The sequence below is a fragment of the Bipolaris zeicola genome (assembly GCF_000523435.1).
Source record: "Bipolaris zeicola 26-R-13 unplaced genomic scaffold scaffold_143, whole genome shotgun sequence".
Classification (NCBI taxonomy): Eukaryota; Fungi; Ascomycota; class Dothideomycetes; order Pleosporales; family Pleosporaceae; genus Bipolaris; species Bipolaris zeicola.
This window is the reverse complement of record NW_006912192.1, coordinates 1-14,742: the sequence shown is the minus strand read 5'-3', so window position 1 is coordinate 14,742 and position 14,742 is coordinate 1. Positions and strand designations below refer to the sequence as shown.

The window sequence follows — 14,742 nt, the reverse complement described above, 5'->3', positions numbered from 1 at the left end:
GCGGCAAAAGCAGCGATCAGATCACAGCTGCCACACACGCGACTGTGCTTTTTACATACTTACTGTGCTGCCTGTCCTCCTAGTCGGCCTGGCAATTACATAAGCGTGCGATGGGTTTCAGGTCGGAGACATGCCTGGCCGCCTTCACTCGTTCCCAGTTGCGCTTGTGATGCACCATCTGGCCATGTACGCCCGCCCAGCGCCGTCCAAGCATGCACCTGCAGGCCATTGTCTCCATGCATACATGCCTGCCTACGCATGTCCCGTCGCTTATCGACGGGGCCGCCATCACATGCTGCGGCCCCTGGGTGAAGGATCACATACTAAGTTCAGACGTCCGCTAGTAAATGACAATCGACACCGATCAAGACGGCTGGGCCTCCCCTCTGCGCTGGAAAGCCTCGAGCTTGACCGCCTTGTTCGTCGCGTTGATGTATTTGAACACTATCTCGCCCGCCCGCTCATTGACGACCTCTTCCTCAGAAGCAAACACAAACCGCTGATGCTCCACCGGGTCAAGTACGACGGCGTCAGCATGCTCCACCTCCATCTCGAAAATGAGCTTCAACCACCGAGTCGTCGGCCGACCGGGCTTCTCGTCCTCAAATGTAAACTGCGCCACCTTTCGAAGCACCCGGGTCGCCCCAAGTCCCGTTTCTTCCTTCAACTCCCGTGCCGCAGCATGTAGAATTGTTTCGTCGTCATCTTCCACCTTGCCCCCGGGAATCTCCTGTTGTTTGTTAATCTCCACTCGTCGCACTTGGCATGTGACAGTGCCAATCAAAAGCAACATCTATCCTCCGCAAACTTACCCAGAAATCGGGAAACGCTCTCTCATCGGCTGCACGTTGTACCAGCAGAAGCTTGCCATCCTTGTCAAACACCACTGCTCCAGTGACCAGGACATCATGTTGGGGATGTTGACTCAAGTACGCTGGTGCAGGAATGGCAAACTCCTGCAAATCAGCCGAGTACTCTAGAGGTTTAGGAGTGGTCATGCTGGAAGTAAGCTGATCTTGAATTGCACAAAGTGATAGTCGTGTTGGATCGTGGATTGTAGCCTGTGTGTTGGGGCAGCTCATCCAGGTTATGTACGATGCTTCTACCGTCGTTGCCTTGAGCCCCCCTAACGCACCCTACGTGGGCCCTCAATGCTGCAGCCTGTCAATGCAAGCAATACTCCTTTTTTTATCTGCACGGCTGATTTGCAAGAAAAGAGCATGAGTCAACCTGCTTCTCAACCTGACAAAGTTCTGCTACAGGTTGCGTACACGTGACCCAACCCTTCGGCGCGTCTAGCTCCACGCTAGATGGTGAATTCAGTGCGTCACGACCTTGACGCGCCCTCGTCACCATCGCTATCGCACGGTCGCCGCCCATTCTGAGCTGACCTCCCACACCCTCTCTCGGCTGCGCCAGATAATCATTGCCACCAGAAAGTCATACTGATCGCTTGCGACAATGCCTCGTCCACCTAGAGCAAAAGTCGCGTCGCGTGTCGCGAAGCCGAGCAAGCCAAAGGCCGCCCCCGCGGTCAAGCAGCAAGCGGAATCCATCCCAACACCAACCAAGAAAATTAGTGAACCAGTCAACAACCTCAGCGAGGATAGCGATGGTCTTGTCACCAGGACCAGATCAACGCGATCACGGAGAAAAATGCCGGGAGAGAAGACACCAGAGGTTCATGACGAAGCTAAGCTCACAATGACTGGCGCGTTGCCAGAAGAAGAAGAAGAACAACAACAAGTCCTAGAATCATCAAGCAAGAATCGCACACCAGGGTCCAGCGCTTCCAAGCGAGCCCGAACAAGCAGGAGTAGCGCTAGGAAGTCTACAGGGAAATCATCGCCTGCTGTCACTGCACCTGCGCAACGAGACATCCAGACTGAAAGCCCACATGCAGAAGAGGACAGCGGCTTTGGCGATCTGACTTTCTCATCACTCGGCTCAAACTCTCCAGCTCACGGCACACGCCCACCATCCGCTGTCAAAGTCGGCGCGACACCTGCACATGAGAGATCAATCCTAGCTTTGACCAACTTCAAGCGGAGAGCCCGACAGCCAAGCTTACTGCGCATGGTACAACAGACGACAGACGTCGAGGATAACGACGATGATAGTCTGGACGATACTGACAATCTCGACTTTGACGACTTCCTCCCACACGCCGAATCAACGCCCCTCAATGTGCGAAGGCATGCGCCTGAACAAGAGGCACGGAATGATAGTGGCACTCACGTTTCTAGCTCTGGTTCCCGTGGCAGAAAGCGGAAACTGTCGCCAGTAGTCCAAGTACCACAATCGTCACCCCCAGCCAGTCCACAGTCTGCAAGTGACACGGAGCCGGAAAGATCTCAATCTCCCAGCTTACCAGAAATCGCAACACCACGTAGACAAGTCGTTGAGCAAACCCAGGAGAACCAAGAGCCCATGAGTGACACATTGGCATCTCCCATGTCAAGCAGTCCATTACGAGAAATATCCAGGCCCCCGCCATCACCGACACATGCCCGACCACGTCGTAGAGGACAGCGAGCCAAAACACCAGTGATAGATGATGAGTCCGAAGGCGAAGAGACCGAAACGCCCGCAAAAGCTAAACGGGCGTCCAAAAAGAAGGCAGACCAAAGTATTTCAACCGCACAGCTCAAAGATCTGCTGCCTCGTCGGCGCAATCGTTTACGTGATCGTGACGAGTTTAATATCGAATCCTCGGAAGATGCTGAACAAGCCGACTCAGACCAAGACGAGTTGCAGATGCCCGAGCGAAGGATCCGCCAGCGGCAAGGCGCTGGAAAGCTGGCATCACCAAAGGCAACAAAGAAGACAGCGCGCGGGAAGAAGGCTGGACAGGCGAAAGCATCAAAAGCCGCACAAAAGTCCAGTAGGACTTACAGTCGCAGGATTTCTTCGGACAAGGAGAATGAGACTGGGGCCCAGAACGAAGCAGAGACGACAGAGGTATCTGCGATTGAGCATTCTGAGAAGCTGGCTGCGATAAGAAAAAAGTTTGAGGAGGTTGATGCCTTTGAGCTGGAGTTTGAAGATGTGGATCCGACAACCAGCTCCAGTCCTTTCCGATGACCAGCACACTTACACGTCCACTAAGTGATGGTCTGCCTTTTTCGGTGTTCTTTGCAGTATGATGATTGATGAAATGCTTTTGTATGTTCGGTGCAGGGTGTATTAGTAGTGTGTGGCGTTTGCTTTCCAAGCGGTCAGATGATCCAAAGCCATCAGATGGCAATGACTTTGCTGTAGAGATGAGTACATATAAGCACTAGCAATGAGTGATTTAACATGTCAATTCTCGATTCTTTACCTTAAAGCAAGTGCACAGTGAAGGTTCGCAACTCAAATGGCCCGAATATGGCTTGGTACCAAGCCGATCGTTATCTGTCCTTATCGTCACGCGACGGTGCATAGTGACCTAGAGGTACGAGGGGCCTAGTAAGCCGCAATTACTTACGTATCAACTTCATTTGGGCGCATTGCACGTCTTCTCCTAGTGACTTGGCATCGCAGGTTCTGGCGGTTGGGCGGCACAGTGCAGGGCCGTGCTTGATTGAAGGGGTCCAACTCCGGTTACGTTACGTAGCGCTTCCTTTCCCCAGCTATTCGAGACTCACGACACCCCGGCATCCGCCCACACACATACTCACAACACCCCCAGCTCTTGCTCTCGACACCCGCGCAATGTTCCCATAACCCTCATGTCATGCGGCTTCCCGATCACTCCAATCATTTGGCCTATGCAGCACCACCCTTACCCACTCCGCCTGGCGTCCGCATGCCATGAACCCCTCCAATGGCTCTTCACTATCCACCTCCCAGAGCGGCTCGACCCTGCGGCCAAGAACCAAGAGGCTGATATCGGTCGAAGATGACATTTACGCGACCGACGGGAGCGACAGTGGCCCGAGTAGGAGTACCTCGAGACTACCCTCGCGGAATGCCTCTCCCGGTTCGCTTTCACGTACGGGAACCGCCTCATCTTCTCGTCTCAACATAACTTCCACTCCTTTATCCTCCTTCCAGCGCTCTCCGAGCGCACAGCCTCTGAAATCGCCCTCACTAGCATTGTCGGGGCTTCTGGGGAACTCATGGTCGGCTATCCAGGGTATCGCAGCCACCGTCATGGCTAGCGACACCTCAGAGGGTACCCGCAAGAGAAAATCCGGTCACGGACGCCGCACATCGACGAGCGCACCTCCACCGAAGCACTGGGGCCCCGCAGGCGCCGGTTCGCATGTGGGAGCCGGAACACATGAGGAAAGGGAGGCTATGGTCAGGGCATTGAAGCGCAAGGACCTCTTGACTGCCAACGAACATTTAGCACCAGACTCTGTGGGCCGCATAAAGCGCAGAAACTCAGACGAGGACCTAAGTACTTCCGTGGCTGCCGCTGAGAATGACGATCAAGACGCACTCGTATACATCCACCATGTCCGACCACAGGACACCCTGGCAGGGCTAAGCATTAAATACAATTGTGAGCAGGCGGTACTACGCAAAGCGAATCGCATGTGGCCAAACGACAGCATACAGATCAAGAAGCAAGTTGTGCTACCAGTAGATGCTTGTGGCGTCAAGGGACGACCAGTACAAGGGCCAGATGCGCTTCCTACAGAAGACCTCCTGCTAGGGGAATATGCCGATAGCTCAAATAGCAAGGATTCGGCTGCGAACACGCAGGGACTCCCCAATGGTTGGAGTTCACCAAAACAAAAGAACCAGGACACTTCTACTACTACCTCTTCTTCTGATCCAGAACCGCCATGGAAGCATGACTCTTGGGTACTACTACCTAACGAGAGACAACCAACAGAGATTGCCCGGATGCCACGTAGAGCGTTGGGTTTCTTTCCGCCAGCCCGGCGAAAGTCTCTTGCTTACTCAGACGCCTCTACGCCTCGACCATCTGTCGATGTCCCTCGCTCGTCCACGTCGACAAATCCCATCACGAGCTCTCCTTCTCAACCCGTGAGGCCGCGTGCATCAAGTAATCTTTCCTCGGCCTCAGTGCACAGTCGACAAAGAAGTACGTCAGGCAAAGCCTGGGCTCTGCAAGGCCCCGGTGGTGTAGGCACATTGGGCAGAAATGTACGAAGCCCAGGGCCTGCGCAAGATGGTCTGAACAAGAAGTTTGCTCAGTACCTACCGAATGTGGCGCCACCACCCGGCCAAGAATACTTTACACCATGGGCGCCAAGTTTACTAGATGCGGGTGCAGGAACACCGAGTCAATACGGTGGTTCCGGAGCTGTTACGCCACTTGGCGGTCCTGGTCTTGACTTCCAGGAATTAGGTGGTGCAATAGAGGGTTGGGTGAGGAAGGTCGGTACACAAGCGCAAAAGCTTCTGAATGAACCAGGCACCCCCGGACAGGGCAAACGGTCTGCTGTACCCGTAATTGGAGCTGTCGGCGGCGATTTGGGTGACCTCATAGAATTGCAAGATGATGCTTTCGAAATTGGAGACGAAGAACGCAACAGGGGCAGGTCACGAGCCGAAGAGACGCTCGCTTCGACCGATGAGCGCTCAGCGTCAAGGTCTGCTCAGCAGTATCAATCTGCCAGACCAGATATCAATCTCGTGCTCAGAGAAAGGACACGAAAGAGCGAAGGAAACAAGAAAGACTAAGCGGCAATCAAGCAGCTTCGGAGTTGGGGTTGGAGTTTATAGCTGCATGCATGGTTTTATAGCTTAGTGCGGATTCCGGTGTGGTCCTGCGTATTTGCAATGCATTGTTTCTGTACAGCGTCTCGTCATTCCTGTACTTATCGTTACCTTCAAGTCAGGTTGGATCGGCTGTAAAAGCATAGGCGTAAAAAGTACATCTGTGTAGAATTCAATATAAAGACGGGTTTGGTCGGATTGCCGAACACCGTGCACCTCCACCGAACCCATAGCGGGACAGGATCAAGATGCGCTAAACACACTTGCACGTGCACAATTTGGTGCTCGGCTTCTGGCGTCTAGCACTAATATCAGTCTGCAAACGTGGGTATCCTAGATGTTGGTCAAAAGTGCATTAGGCAGGTCGCTTGTTGCCCTGCGGCATCGATCGGCATATGAAGTTACTCCACCCCGACTTGCTCGATACCTGACTCTATCAGCTGGTCGTCCCGCCCTCACTCGCACATTGTCTCTGCCACTGTTGTTGTGCCCAGCCACCGAACAACGACAGCCTCATCCCACCTCCAACACACGTCAGATATCGCAAACCCAAAGAGCACGCTTCGCAACGACACAGCACCTCGCCACCGCAGCCATGGCAACAGGATCTAGCTCGGACCCGCGTGTTGAAATTCGCACACCGCGGGACCCCAACACCTTGTCCAATTATCACAATTTTGTGACAAGGCATACGAGCGTGGATTTTGACATTGATTTTGAGCGCAAGAGGCTGTTCGGTAGTGTGGTGCTTACGTTGGAGTGTTTGACAGATGAGGATGTGAAAGAGGTTGTACTAGATGCGAGGTATGTCTGAGCAAGGGAAATAGCAACTTAGCCAAACGCATTACTAACGAAACAAGCTACCTGGACATCTCCGTCGTGGAGGTTGAAGGCAAGAGCGTCAAATTCAACATTGGCGACCGTGTAGAGCCATATGGTAGCCCGCTCTCCATCACTCTCCCGTCTCAGGTGCCAAAGGGCAAAACGGTTGATATTGAGATCAAGGTTGCCACTACTGACAAATGCACGGCACTGCAGTGGATGACGCCCGCTCAAACATCAAACAAGAAGCACCCGTACATGTTTTCGCAATGCCAGGCAATTCACGCACGATCAGTGTTTCCTTGCCAGGATACTCCAGACGTCAAATCCACCTTTAGCTTTGCCCTTCGTTCGCCACTGCCAGTCCTTGCTTCGGGTCTGCCAACGGGCGCGACTGACTACCAGGCACCCAAGAAGGATGGCGAGAGTGGCACTATGAAGTATACGTTTGAGCAGAAGGTTCCAATGACTGTCTATCTTTTTGCTGTTGCAAGTGGTGATTTGGCATCCGCCAGCATCGGTCCGCGCAGCACCGTCTGGACTGGCCCTGAAGAGCTTCTCAAGTGCAAGGACGAGCTCGACGGAGAAATCGAGCCTTTCATGAAGGCGCTCGAGTCCATTGTTTCGCCTGCTTACCAGTGGGGACAATACAACGTACTCATTCTGCCCCCGTCCTTCCCATACGGAGGTATGGAAAACCCCGTCTGGACCTACGCCACACCCTCCATCATCTCGGGGGACAAGCAGAATGTTGATGTCATTGCCCACGAATTGTCGCACTCTTGGTCCGGAAACCTCGTTAGTGCTGCCAGCTGGGAGCACTTTTGGTTGAACGAAGGCTGGACTACGTACTTGGAACGCAGAATCGCTGCTGCCCTTCACGGAGAGGCACACCGCCATTTCTCTGCTATCATTGGCTGGAAAGCGCTTGAGCAAAGCATTGAGAATTATGGAAAAGACCACCCCTACACCAAGCTGGTCCTGGACCTCAAGGGTCAAGATCCGGATGATGCATTCTCCTCTATTCCATACGAAAAGGGGTTTCATGCCCTGTACCAGTTTGAGCTGCTGCTCGGAAAGGACAAGTGGGATTCGTTCATTCCCCACTATTTTGATACGTTCAAGTTCAAGAGTGTAGACAGCTACGACTTCAAGAGCTGTCTGATAAACTTCTTCGAGAAGGATGCAGAGTCCAAGGCAAAGTTGGATAGCTTTGACTGGGACAAGCTGTTCTACGCGCCTGGCTACCCAGTCAAGCCGGACTTTGACCAGACTATGGTCAAGAGCTGCTATGAGTTGGCGGACAAGTGGGAGGCGCTGGTCTCGTCTTCGGGCGACTTTAAGCCCAAGGCGTCAGATATTGAAGGATGGGTATCCAACCAATCCGTCGTCTTCCTCGAGCGTCTCCAATCCTTCGCAAGCAAATTCTCAGCTGAGAACGTCCACTTGCTCGGTGCAACTTACGGCTACAAGACTACTCAAAACATCGAGGTATCATCGCGATACTTGAGCATCGGGCTCATGGCCAAGGTAGAGGAATCGTATCAGCCATCGGCTGAGCTGTTGGGTCAAATTGGTCGCATGAAGTTTGTGAGGCCCATGTTCAGGCTGCTGAATGAAGCCAATCGCGATCTGGCGGTCAAGACGTTCGAGAAGAACAAGGACTTTTATCACCCAATCTGCAGACAGATGGTCGAGAAGGACTTGTTTGGGAAGGAGAAGTGAGGAGATGGAGAAATAAGGGTATGTAAAAAAAATGAACACTGTCTTGAACTTGTTATGATTATGTCCTTGGATCTTAGTGAACAGCCTTGAGGTGATGGTCGTATATGTTCTCTGATAGAACAGTGGAACTCATGATACTACTATCAAGCTTCTACCATAATACCCTCGGAATAACTCCAGATCTAACCCCAGCTCTCGGTGGCACTCAGCCGAGAAACCAGACGTTTCTCGCGGCGAAACGCCCCGCCGGAATACCCAAATCGGAACTTCCGTCCCCACCTCCACGCATACTGGGCTGTTGCATCACCCACGGAACCCCCGTGGCGTGTGTTTAACCCCTCATTCAACCGGAGAGAAGACAAGACCCCATCGTTGCATCTAGCCCGCATCTTATATAAAAACCCGCATCCCGAGCCGCCCGCGAAGAAGAAAAAAGATGGCACCACCCAAACGCGCTCTGTTCTCCCTCAATCTCGACACAGACGCCGACCACGTCTATCAAAGAGTCGAAGACCACAGCAAACCCAGCGACGAGCGCATCAAAGTTCTTGAGACAAAAGGACCTACCCACGGCCATACCGATCTAAGTTTCGTAACGAAGCCCTTTGAAAAAACCGTAAATCGAGCCGTTGAAAACGTCCTCGACGGGAAAAAAGTCGTATCAAAAGAAGGCGAAATAACATACTCGACCACCAGCTCCGGTACAACACAATCAAAAGGACGAGTCACACGCAACAACGAAGAAGACGACCTCTCTTCCGACCACGACGAACCCAGCAACCTAAACATTGTCAGCAAATCCAAGCGACGCTCTCTAGAAAAGAAATACGACACTTCTGAACTCTAAAACACACTCATATCCCAACCTCGAAGAAAAAAAATGGCAGACCAAACCCCCCTCCGCATAGTCGTAGGCTGCGACGACGCAGGCGTCGGCTACAAAAACACACTAATTAAAGACCTCGAATCCGACTCTCGCGTCGCCAGCGTCACAGACGTCGGCGTGCCTTCCTCCTCCGACAAAACCGCCTACCCACACGTCGCCGTCTCCGCCGCCCAACTCGTCGCTGAAGGAAAAGCAGACCGCGCGCTGCTCATCTGCGGCACCGGCCTCGGCGTCGCCATCTCCGCGAACAAAGTCCCCGGGATCCGCGCCGTCACTGCGCACGATAGTTTCTCCGTGGAGAGAGCGATCCTGAGTAATGATGCGCAGGTGCTGTGTATGGGCGAGCGCGTTGTGGGGATTGAGTTGGCGAGGAGGCTGGTGAGGGAGTGGTTGGGGTATAGGTTTGACAAGGGGAGTGCGAGTGCGAAGAAGGTTGAGGCGATTATGGAGCATGAGAGGAAGAATTTTGAGGGCTTGGTTAAGGATCAAGCGGGTCAGAGCTGTTAAGTCTCCTTTTTTAAAAAAAAAACAGCTACATATTACGAATGTATAAAGCATTGTTCTTTGTTCTTTTTGATGTTTGACTTGACTTGACTTGAATAATATATTGTGTTATGTATATAAGTGATTCTCACGACCCAAACTCCCAAACATCCTTCTTATACCCCTCCGTCAACTCCTCATCCATGCCATATTTCTCCTGCCACTCCGTAAACCCCCCCTTAAGCACCACCACTTTCTGCTTCTTCCCCCCTTCCTTCCCTTCCTCCGCCTTCTCCACTCCCTCCCCTTCCTCCTTGACTTCGCCCTTCGACTCCACTCTCTCCTTCTCCCTTAGATACCTCAACGCAGCACTAGGACCCCGTTGCTGACTCAACGCACAGTGGAAAACTACAGTCTCCTTGTCTTGTAGTGTGCGTAGGAGTTCGGGTAGCTTGAAGTCGAGATCGCTGGAGGGGACCCATGTGGAACCTCGGATGTGGCCGCCGATGTGGTCGCTGTCGCGCACGTCGATGATGGCTGTGGAGGCCGGGAGACTGCGTTTAGGCTGTGCACCTGTGGCTTCAGAGGTGGAGGGAGTAAAAGTTGAAGCGAGGGTTTCGCGGTCTATGAATTCGAGGTCTGAGAGTGTGATTGAAGACATTGTTGCTGCGGGGCTGCGAGTGCGTGGTAGTAGATTGAGGCGGAAGCGTCGTAGAGCCAGGTTGGGCGGGAGATAGGGACGGGATTATATTCTGAGCGATAAGGACAGCGTGGACAGCGTGGGGTGCCAAAGAAAGAGGGTAGGTTGTGGCTTTCCAAGGTGTTTACAGTAGGTGACGTAAAAGGTTGGCGTGGGCGGGGCAACGAGGACGGGAACGCGTGGGCGCGTGAGAGGCGTTCGGTTACACGTAGAGGGGAAGTCGCAATTGACACGGGATATGGCGACATATTCATATATAATACAGCCTTGCGAGTTGTACGTTGATAAACCAAGATATATTCATAACCAAAACTGAAGACGTATAGATATTGCAATTGAGGACCAACGACACATCATCAGATTCAGATGCTCATATTGACACCACGCACCGCATACATCCACACTTTGAAACCCCCATGCAAACCAAAGGTATAATACACATACCGTATCGCCAAGAACGCCAAAGAAGCCTCCTAAGCACCCCATTACCCAGGAGCTTAATCATGCTTTGCGCCCCCAAAATTGCCATTACCAAGACCGCCCAATAGCCCGTCCTTTTCGCCCAATTGAAAGTACGATCCCGTGGTACCGAACTGCCTTCGTCGCCTCGACTTGCCAAACAGCATAATTGCCGTGAAGAAACCAACAAACATGCCCAATGAGATGAATGGATGGTTGCCGATGAAGTGGCGAACAGATATGTAAGTGCTCATGAAACGGCCAGTTGAAGACTTGGGAGCAATCTTGGGAGGGTTGGCGGTGACCATTTTGATCGTTTCCAAGATAGCGGCACGGGAAAGGCGGATTGGCTCGCCGGAAATGGTGCTGTCCCAGTAGCGGCGATTCTGTATTGAGTTAGTAAGTGTGATTTGAAGTAATAGTTGGACAGATAGCTTACATCCTCATCATTGATAATGACACTCTCACCGTCTTTGATGTCAACACCGTACGTAGTCTTGATCCAGCGCTCCCAGAAAATACCATCAACCCACGCGAAGCCAACCTGGACACGATCAATCTTATCCATGTTGATACGGATGTTCTTTGCGTTTTGGAGAGCACGCTCGTCATTCTTGTCCTCTGCCTCTTCGATGCGGAGCTGCTTGGCATCACGGAGCTCTTGTCGGGAGAGTTGAAAGGCTGTTTCCTGCTTGTCAATCCACTCCAACGCGGCGCTCTTCAGCTCACGCTTGGCAAGAATGAATTCGTCAGAACGGTCTCGGTTTAGTATACCCAGAACGACAATCTTGCCATCCATGATATCGCGGGCATTGAGGGCAGTCATCTCTGGGACGATTGGCAACCAGACCGTCTTCATCCAGCTAAGGACCTTCTTGACATCGCGCATCTCAAATGGCGTCCGTGGCGGGTAGTACGTCGGGTTTCCATCTCTTGCCACCATCAACCGCGGCCAGGTAGAAATCTTGAACCGATCAAACATGGCCTTGTCACTTGTCTTGACAAGCTTAGCATGACCAACCAAGCTAAGAGGAAGTCGCTCTAGCGCCTTAAAGTCCTCGGAAGTGGTCGCGTGATCGTAAAAGTAAACGAAAATGACCTCCTCCTTTTCTTCCATTTTCTTAAACTCTTCGGCGGTTACGTCTGGCACACCAGCACCAATAGCTGCCGCCTTTTCAGCATAGTCAAGCAAGTCGCCCAACCCACGGAGGCCGTGGTACTCGACACGCTCGCCGCCGCGGAAGAAGAGCATAGTTGGGTAGCCTTTGACATGTGCCTCCTTGCACAGCTTTTTTTCGGCATCACAGTTGACTTCTCCAATGTTGAGCTTTCCCTTCATTTGGCGCGCAAGATTCGCCCAGGTTGGCGCAAGAGCCTGACAGTGGTGACACCACGGTGCATAGAACTTGATAAACCAAGGTTCCAGTGTACTGATGACATGCTTCTCAAAGTTGTCTGCGGTAAGGATTGTGACGGTACCAGAGGGATTCGCAGTCGAGACTGGTTTGGCGGGTGCGGGAGATGGCTTGGTCTCCTTTGTAGGAGTTGCTTTGAGTGCTGCGCTTGCGCTGGGCTTCGCACTGGCAGCTGCTGGTTTCTTGTCCTCGACCTTTTCCTTTTCCTTCTCTTTCTTGTCGCCATCGCCAGCCTCTTTGGGATCAGGGCCAGTCTCTACAGAGGTAGCGCCAACCTTTGGTAGCTTAGGACCACCCTCCTTGCGGGTACCAGGCCGAATGGATTCCAAAAGTTCCTCTACCCAATCGCTAAAGTCCTTCAATTCCTTGGAGCCTCGAAGTTTCTGCTTTACCTCGCCGTCCTGGATGAACATCAGAGTCGGGTAACTTTCAACCTTGCGGTCCTTGCAGAGATCAGCGTAGGCGACGCAATCGACCTTGGCAAACTTGAAGTCATAGTATCGTGTAAAAGTGTTTAGAGAATCGCTGTCGGTATCGTCCGAGGACAGAAAGGGTTTCGAAGTATAGTAGAACTCGTACGCGGTCTGGTAGATGGGCTTGAAGTGCATGCAGTGGCCGCAATAGGGCGAGAAGTACTCGACTATCCTAGGCAGTGTCAGTGAAATCAATGACTGAACCAAGTGTCTGTCTAGACTTACCAGTTGCCCTTCTTGGTCTCCGTCTCTATTGTGGTTGGTGTCAACTCGATCATGGGCGGGACCTTCTCGCCATTGAAGGTGGTCTCTGCGCCCTTTTCATCCCAGGCGTCATCTTTGCCGGCATCATTGGCGCTTGGTGCGTCTGCAGCGAGAGTGGAGGCTACCGTCGCCAGCGACAGTAGGGCGTAGAGTATGGAGCGCATGGTGGCGCTGGTGGCGGCGTGCGGGATGCGCAGAAGAGGAACGGCTCCTCAGTATGGCCGTTCACGGGCGCTGTAAACGCTGTAACAAGCGTACGTATTTATCCCCGTGGCCCCTAAAGTTCGATTGTGAGGTTGTGTGGTGACACCAAGAGGGAACCGTGTCGCCAAAAGTATATTGTCCCTGAACGCTTACATGGGACGGCTGTCTCTCCGCCCCGGCTCCACATTGCTTGGCAAGTTGCATCTTCGTCCTGACGGCATCAGCACCGCGCACGCAAGCTATCCATTGCGCCACGACCCCGCCTCCAATCCTCTCCCCGCAAACATGAGGGCCGCATTCCGCCTCCTCGCCAGCGTCAAGCCCGGCCAATTCCTCGAGCCCGGCGCGCCAACCGGTCTCACAGGACTCTTCACCCACCCGGCGCCGCGCTCCACCCTGCTCTACCACTACAACGCCACTCTCGACAAGCTCAAGCAGCTCCCCGAGTCGTCCGTATACCGCCAGTCTACCGAGGCCCTGACCAAGCACCGCCTTGCTATTGTCGAGCAGTCCAAGCCCGCAGGATGGGACGCATGGCAGGAAAGAATCAAGCTGCAGATTAGCGATGACCCGGACAACTTCCAAGTCATCAACACAGCCAACGGACAGACTGTGGTTCTCCCCCCGCAACCTTCTGTTGACGAGAGAGACAAGGTCGCAGAGTGGGATGGCGAAGCAGTACAGACTTTCCCCGAGGGCATTCGCTCATCCAAGGAGCGCCTGCCCCACGCCAAGAAGATGAAGGGCGACGTCAACTACACGCCCGAGCGCGCCTTTAGCAAGATCAAGTTTGAGCCCGAGCCTCAGTACACTGTTGAAGCGTATGTCATGGATGGCGAGGTGGAATACCAAGACGGGAAGCTGACGTTTTTATAGCATCTCGGATCTTGAGAGCAGAATGGGCGCAGGTCTGATTGAAGAGGTTATCGAAGTTGCCGAGGGCGAGCACAAGCTTGTTGATGTTATGATCCAAGCAAAGGTGTAAGTTTTTTTTTGTTGATTGTATTTTTTTCAGAAAGGAGTATGGTCTAACGATATATAGATGGGAGCCTCTTGAGGAGCAAGCGCCAGAAGGCCAGTGGTCATACCATGAGCGCAACACGCACACCAGCACTCAGAAGCCATAGATGGGGTTGGTGTGAGAAAGGGGAGAAGAGAAAACACACTTGTAAATAGATGGGGTGTGTGGAGAAGAATGATAACGACGTACTCGTTACGACTTGAATGTGTTGGCTTGACTTTGCTGACATGAAATCACGACTGGGATCCGTTGACTTTATTCATTTGCTTAAACATATTGGCTTCACTTGCTGACATGGAGCCATAACTTGATCTCATTGACTTAATTTATTGGCTTGAACACATTAGCTTTGACTTGCTAACATGAAATTCTAATCCCGACTTATCGACTTGAAATTCCAATTCAAAATCATCATCGCTTAGAAACCTCCAAATCTACCTTATTGTCCTAACCCCATTTCCTCAAAATTCCATCTCATCCCCCTTCCCTCGATTCCACAACCTCACCCTCATCCCACACATTAACACCCCCAATTTCCAACCCTCATAATCCCCCTGCATTCCTCTTCCTCTCACCCTCACTTCCCCCCTTCCTCACCCCCCTCACCCCCC

The 14,742-nt window shown here is 52.6% G+C and overlaps 8 protein-coding genes across 8 annotated transcripts; 5 read left to right on the top strand and 3 right to left on the bottom strand.

Annotated features, from left to right (window-relative positions):
- Positions 1-364: 364 nt before the first annotated feature.
- Positions 365-998, bottom strand: COCCADRAFT_7051 (uncharacterized protein; the record flags this gene model as incomplete). Its single annotated transcript, XM_007716513.1, has 2 exons — positions 365-730; positions 813-998. The coding sequence occupies 2 exons, from the start codon at positions 996-998 to the stop codon at positions 365-367; spliced, it is 552 nt and encodes a 183-aa protein (XP_007714703.1).
- Positions 999-1,461: 463 nt separating this feature from the next.
- Positions 1,462-3,084, top strand: COCCADRAFT_38855 (uncharacterized protein; the record flags this gene model as incomplete). The annotated part of the gene is made up of 1 exon (XM_007716523.1): positions 1,462-3,084. The coding sequence occupies one exon, from the start codon at positions 1,462-1,464 to the stop codon at positions 3,082-3,084; it is 1,623 nt and encodes a 540-aa protein (XP_007714713.1).
- A 711-nt stretch (positions 3,085-3,795) lies between these two features.
- Positions 3,796-5,643, top strand: COCCADRAFT_38854 (carbohydrate-binding module family 50 protein; the record flags this gene model as incomplete). The annotated part of the gene is made up of 1 exon (XM_007716522.1): positions 3,796-5,643. The coding sequence occupies one exon, from the start codon at positions 3,796-3,798 to the stop codon at positions 5,641-5,643; it is 1,848 nt and encodes a 615-aa protein (XP_007714712.1).
- A 631-nt stretch (positions 5,644-6,274) lies between these two features.
- Positions 6,275-8,226, top strand: COCCADRAFT_7048 (uncharacterized protein; the record flags this gene model as incomplete). The annotated part of the gene is made up of 2 exons (XM_007716512.1): positions 6,275-6,483; positions 6,540-8,226. 2 exons carry the CDS (start codon positions 6,275-6,277, stop codon positions 8,224-8,226), a joined length of 1,896 nt encoding a protein of 631 aa, XP_007714702.1.
- Positions 8,227-8,662: 436 nt separating this feature from the next.
- Positions 8,663-9,619, top strand: COCCADRAFT_102467 (uncharacterized protein; the record flags this gene model as incomplete). The annotated part of the gene is made up of 2 exons (XM_007716521.1): positions 8,663-8,927; positions 9,114-9,619. The coding sequence occupies 2 exons, from the start codon at positions 8,663-8,665 to the stop codon at positions 9,617-9,619; spliced, it is 771 nt and encodes a 256-aa protein (XP_007714711.1).
- A 124-nt stretch (positions 9,620-9,743) lies between these two features.
- COCCADRAFT_7045 (uncharacterized protein) lies at positions 9,744-10,256 on the bottom strand (the record flags this gene model as incomplete). The annotated part of the gene is made up of 1 exon (XM_007716511.1): positions 9,744-10,256. One exon carries the CDS (start codon positions 10,254-10,256, stop codon positions 9,744-9,746), a length of 513 nt encoding a protein of 170 aa, XP_007714701.1.
- A 536-nt stretch (positions 10,257-10,792) lies between these two features.
- Positions 10,793-13,070, bottom strand: COCCADRAFT_7044 (uncharacterized protein; the record flags this gene model as incomplete). The annotated part of the gene is made up of 3 exons (XM_007716510.1): positions 10,793-11,140; positions 11,194-12,814; positions 12,868-13,070. 3 exons carry the CDS (start codon positions 13,068-13,070, stop codon positions 10,793-10,795), a joined length of 2,172 nt encoding a protein of 723 aa, XP_007714700.1.
- Positions 13,071-13,395: 325 nt separating this feature from the next.
- On the top strand, positions 13,396-14,237 carry COCCADRAFT_28201 (uncharacterized protein; the record flags this gene model as incomplete). The annotated part of the gene is made up of 3 exons (XM_007716517.1): positions 13,396-13,931; positions 13,987-14,091; positions 14,153-14,237. The coding sequence occupies 3 exons, from the start codon at positions 13,396-13,398 to the stop codon at positions 14,235-14,237; spliced, it is 726 nt and encodes a 241-aa protein (XP_007714707.1).
- Between the last annotated feature and the right edge of the window lie 505 nt (positions 14,238-14,742).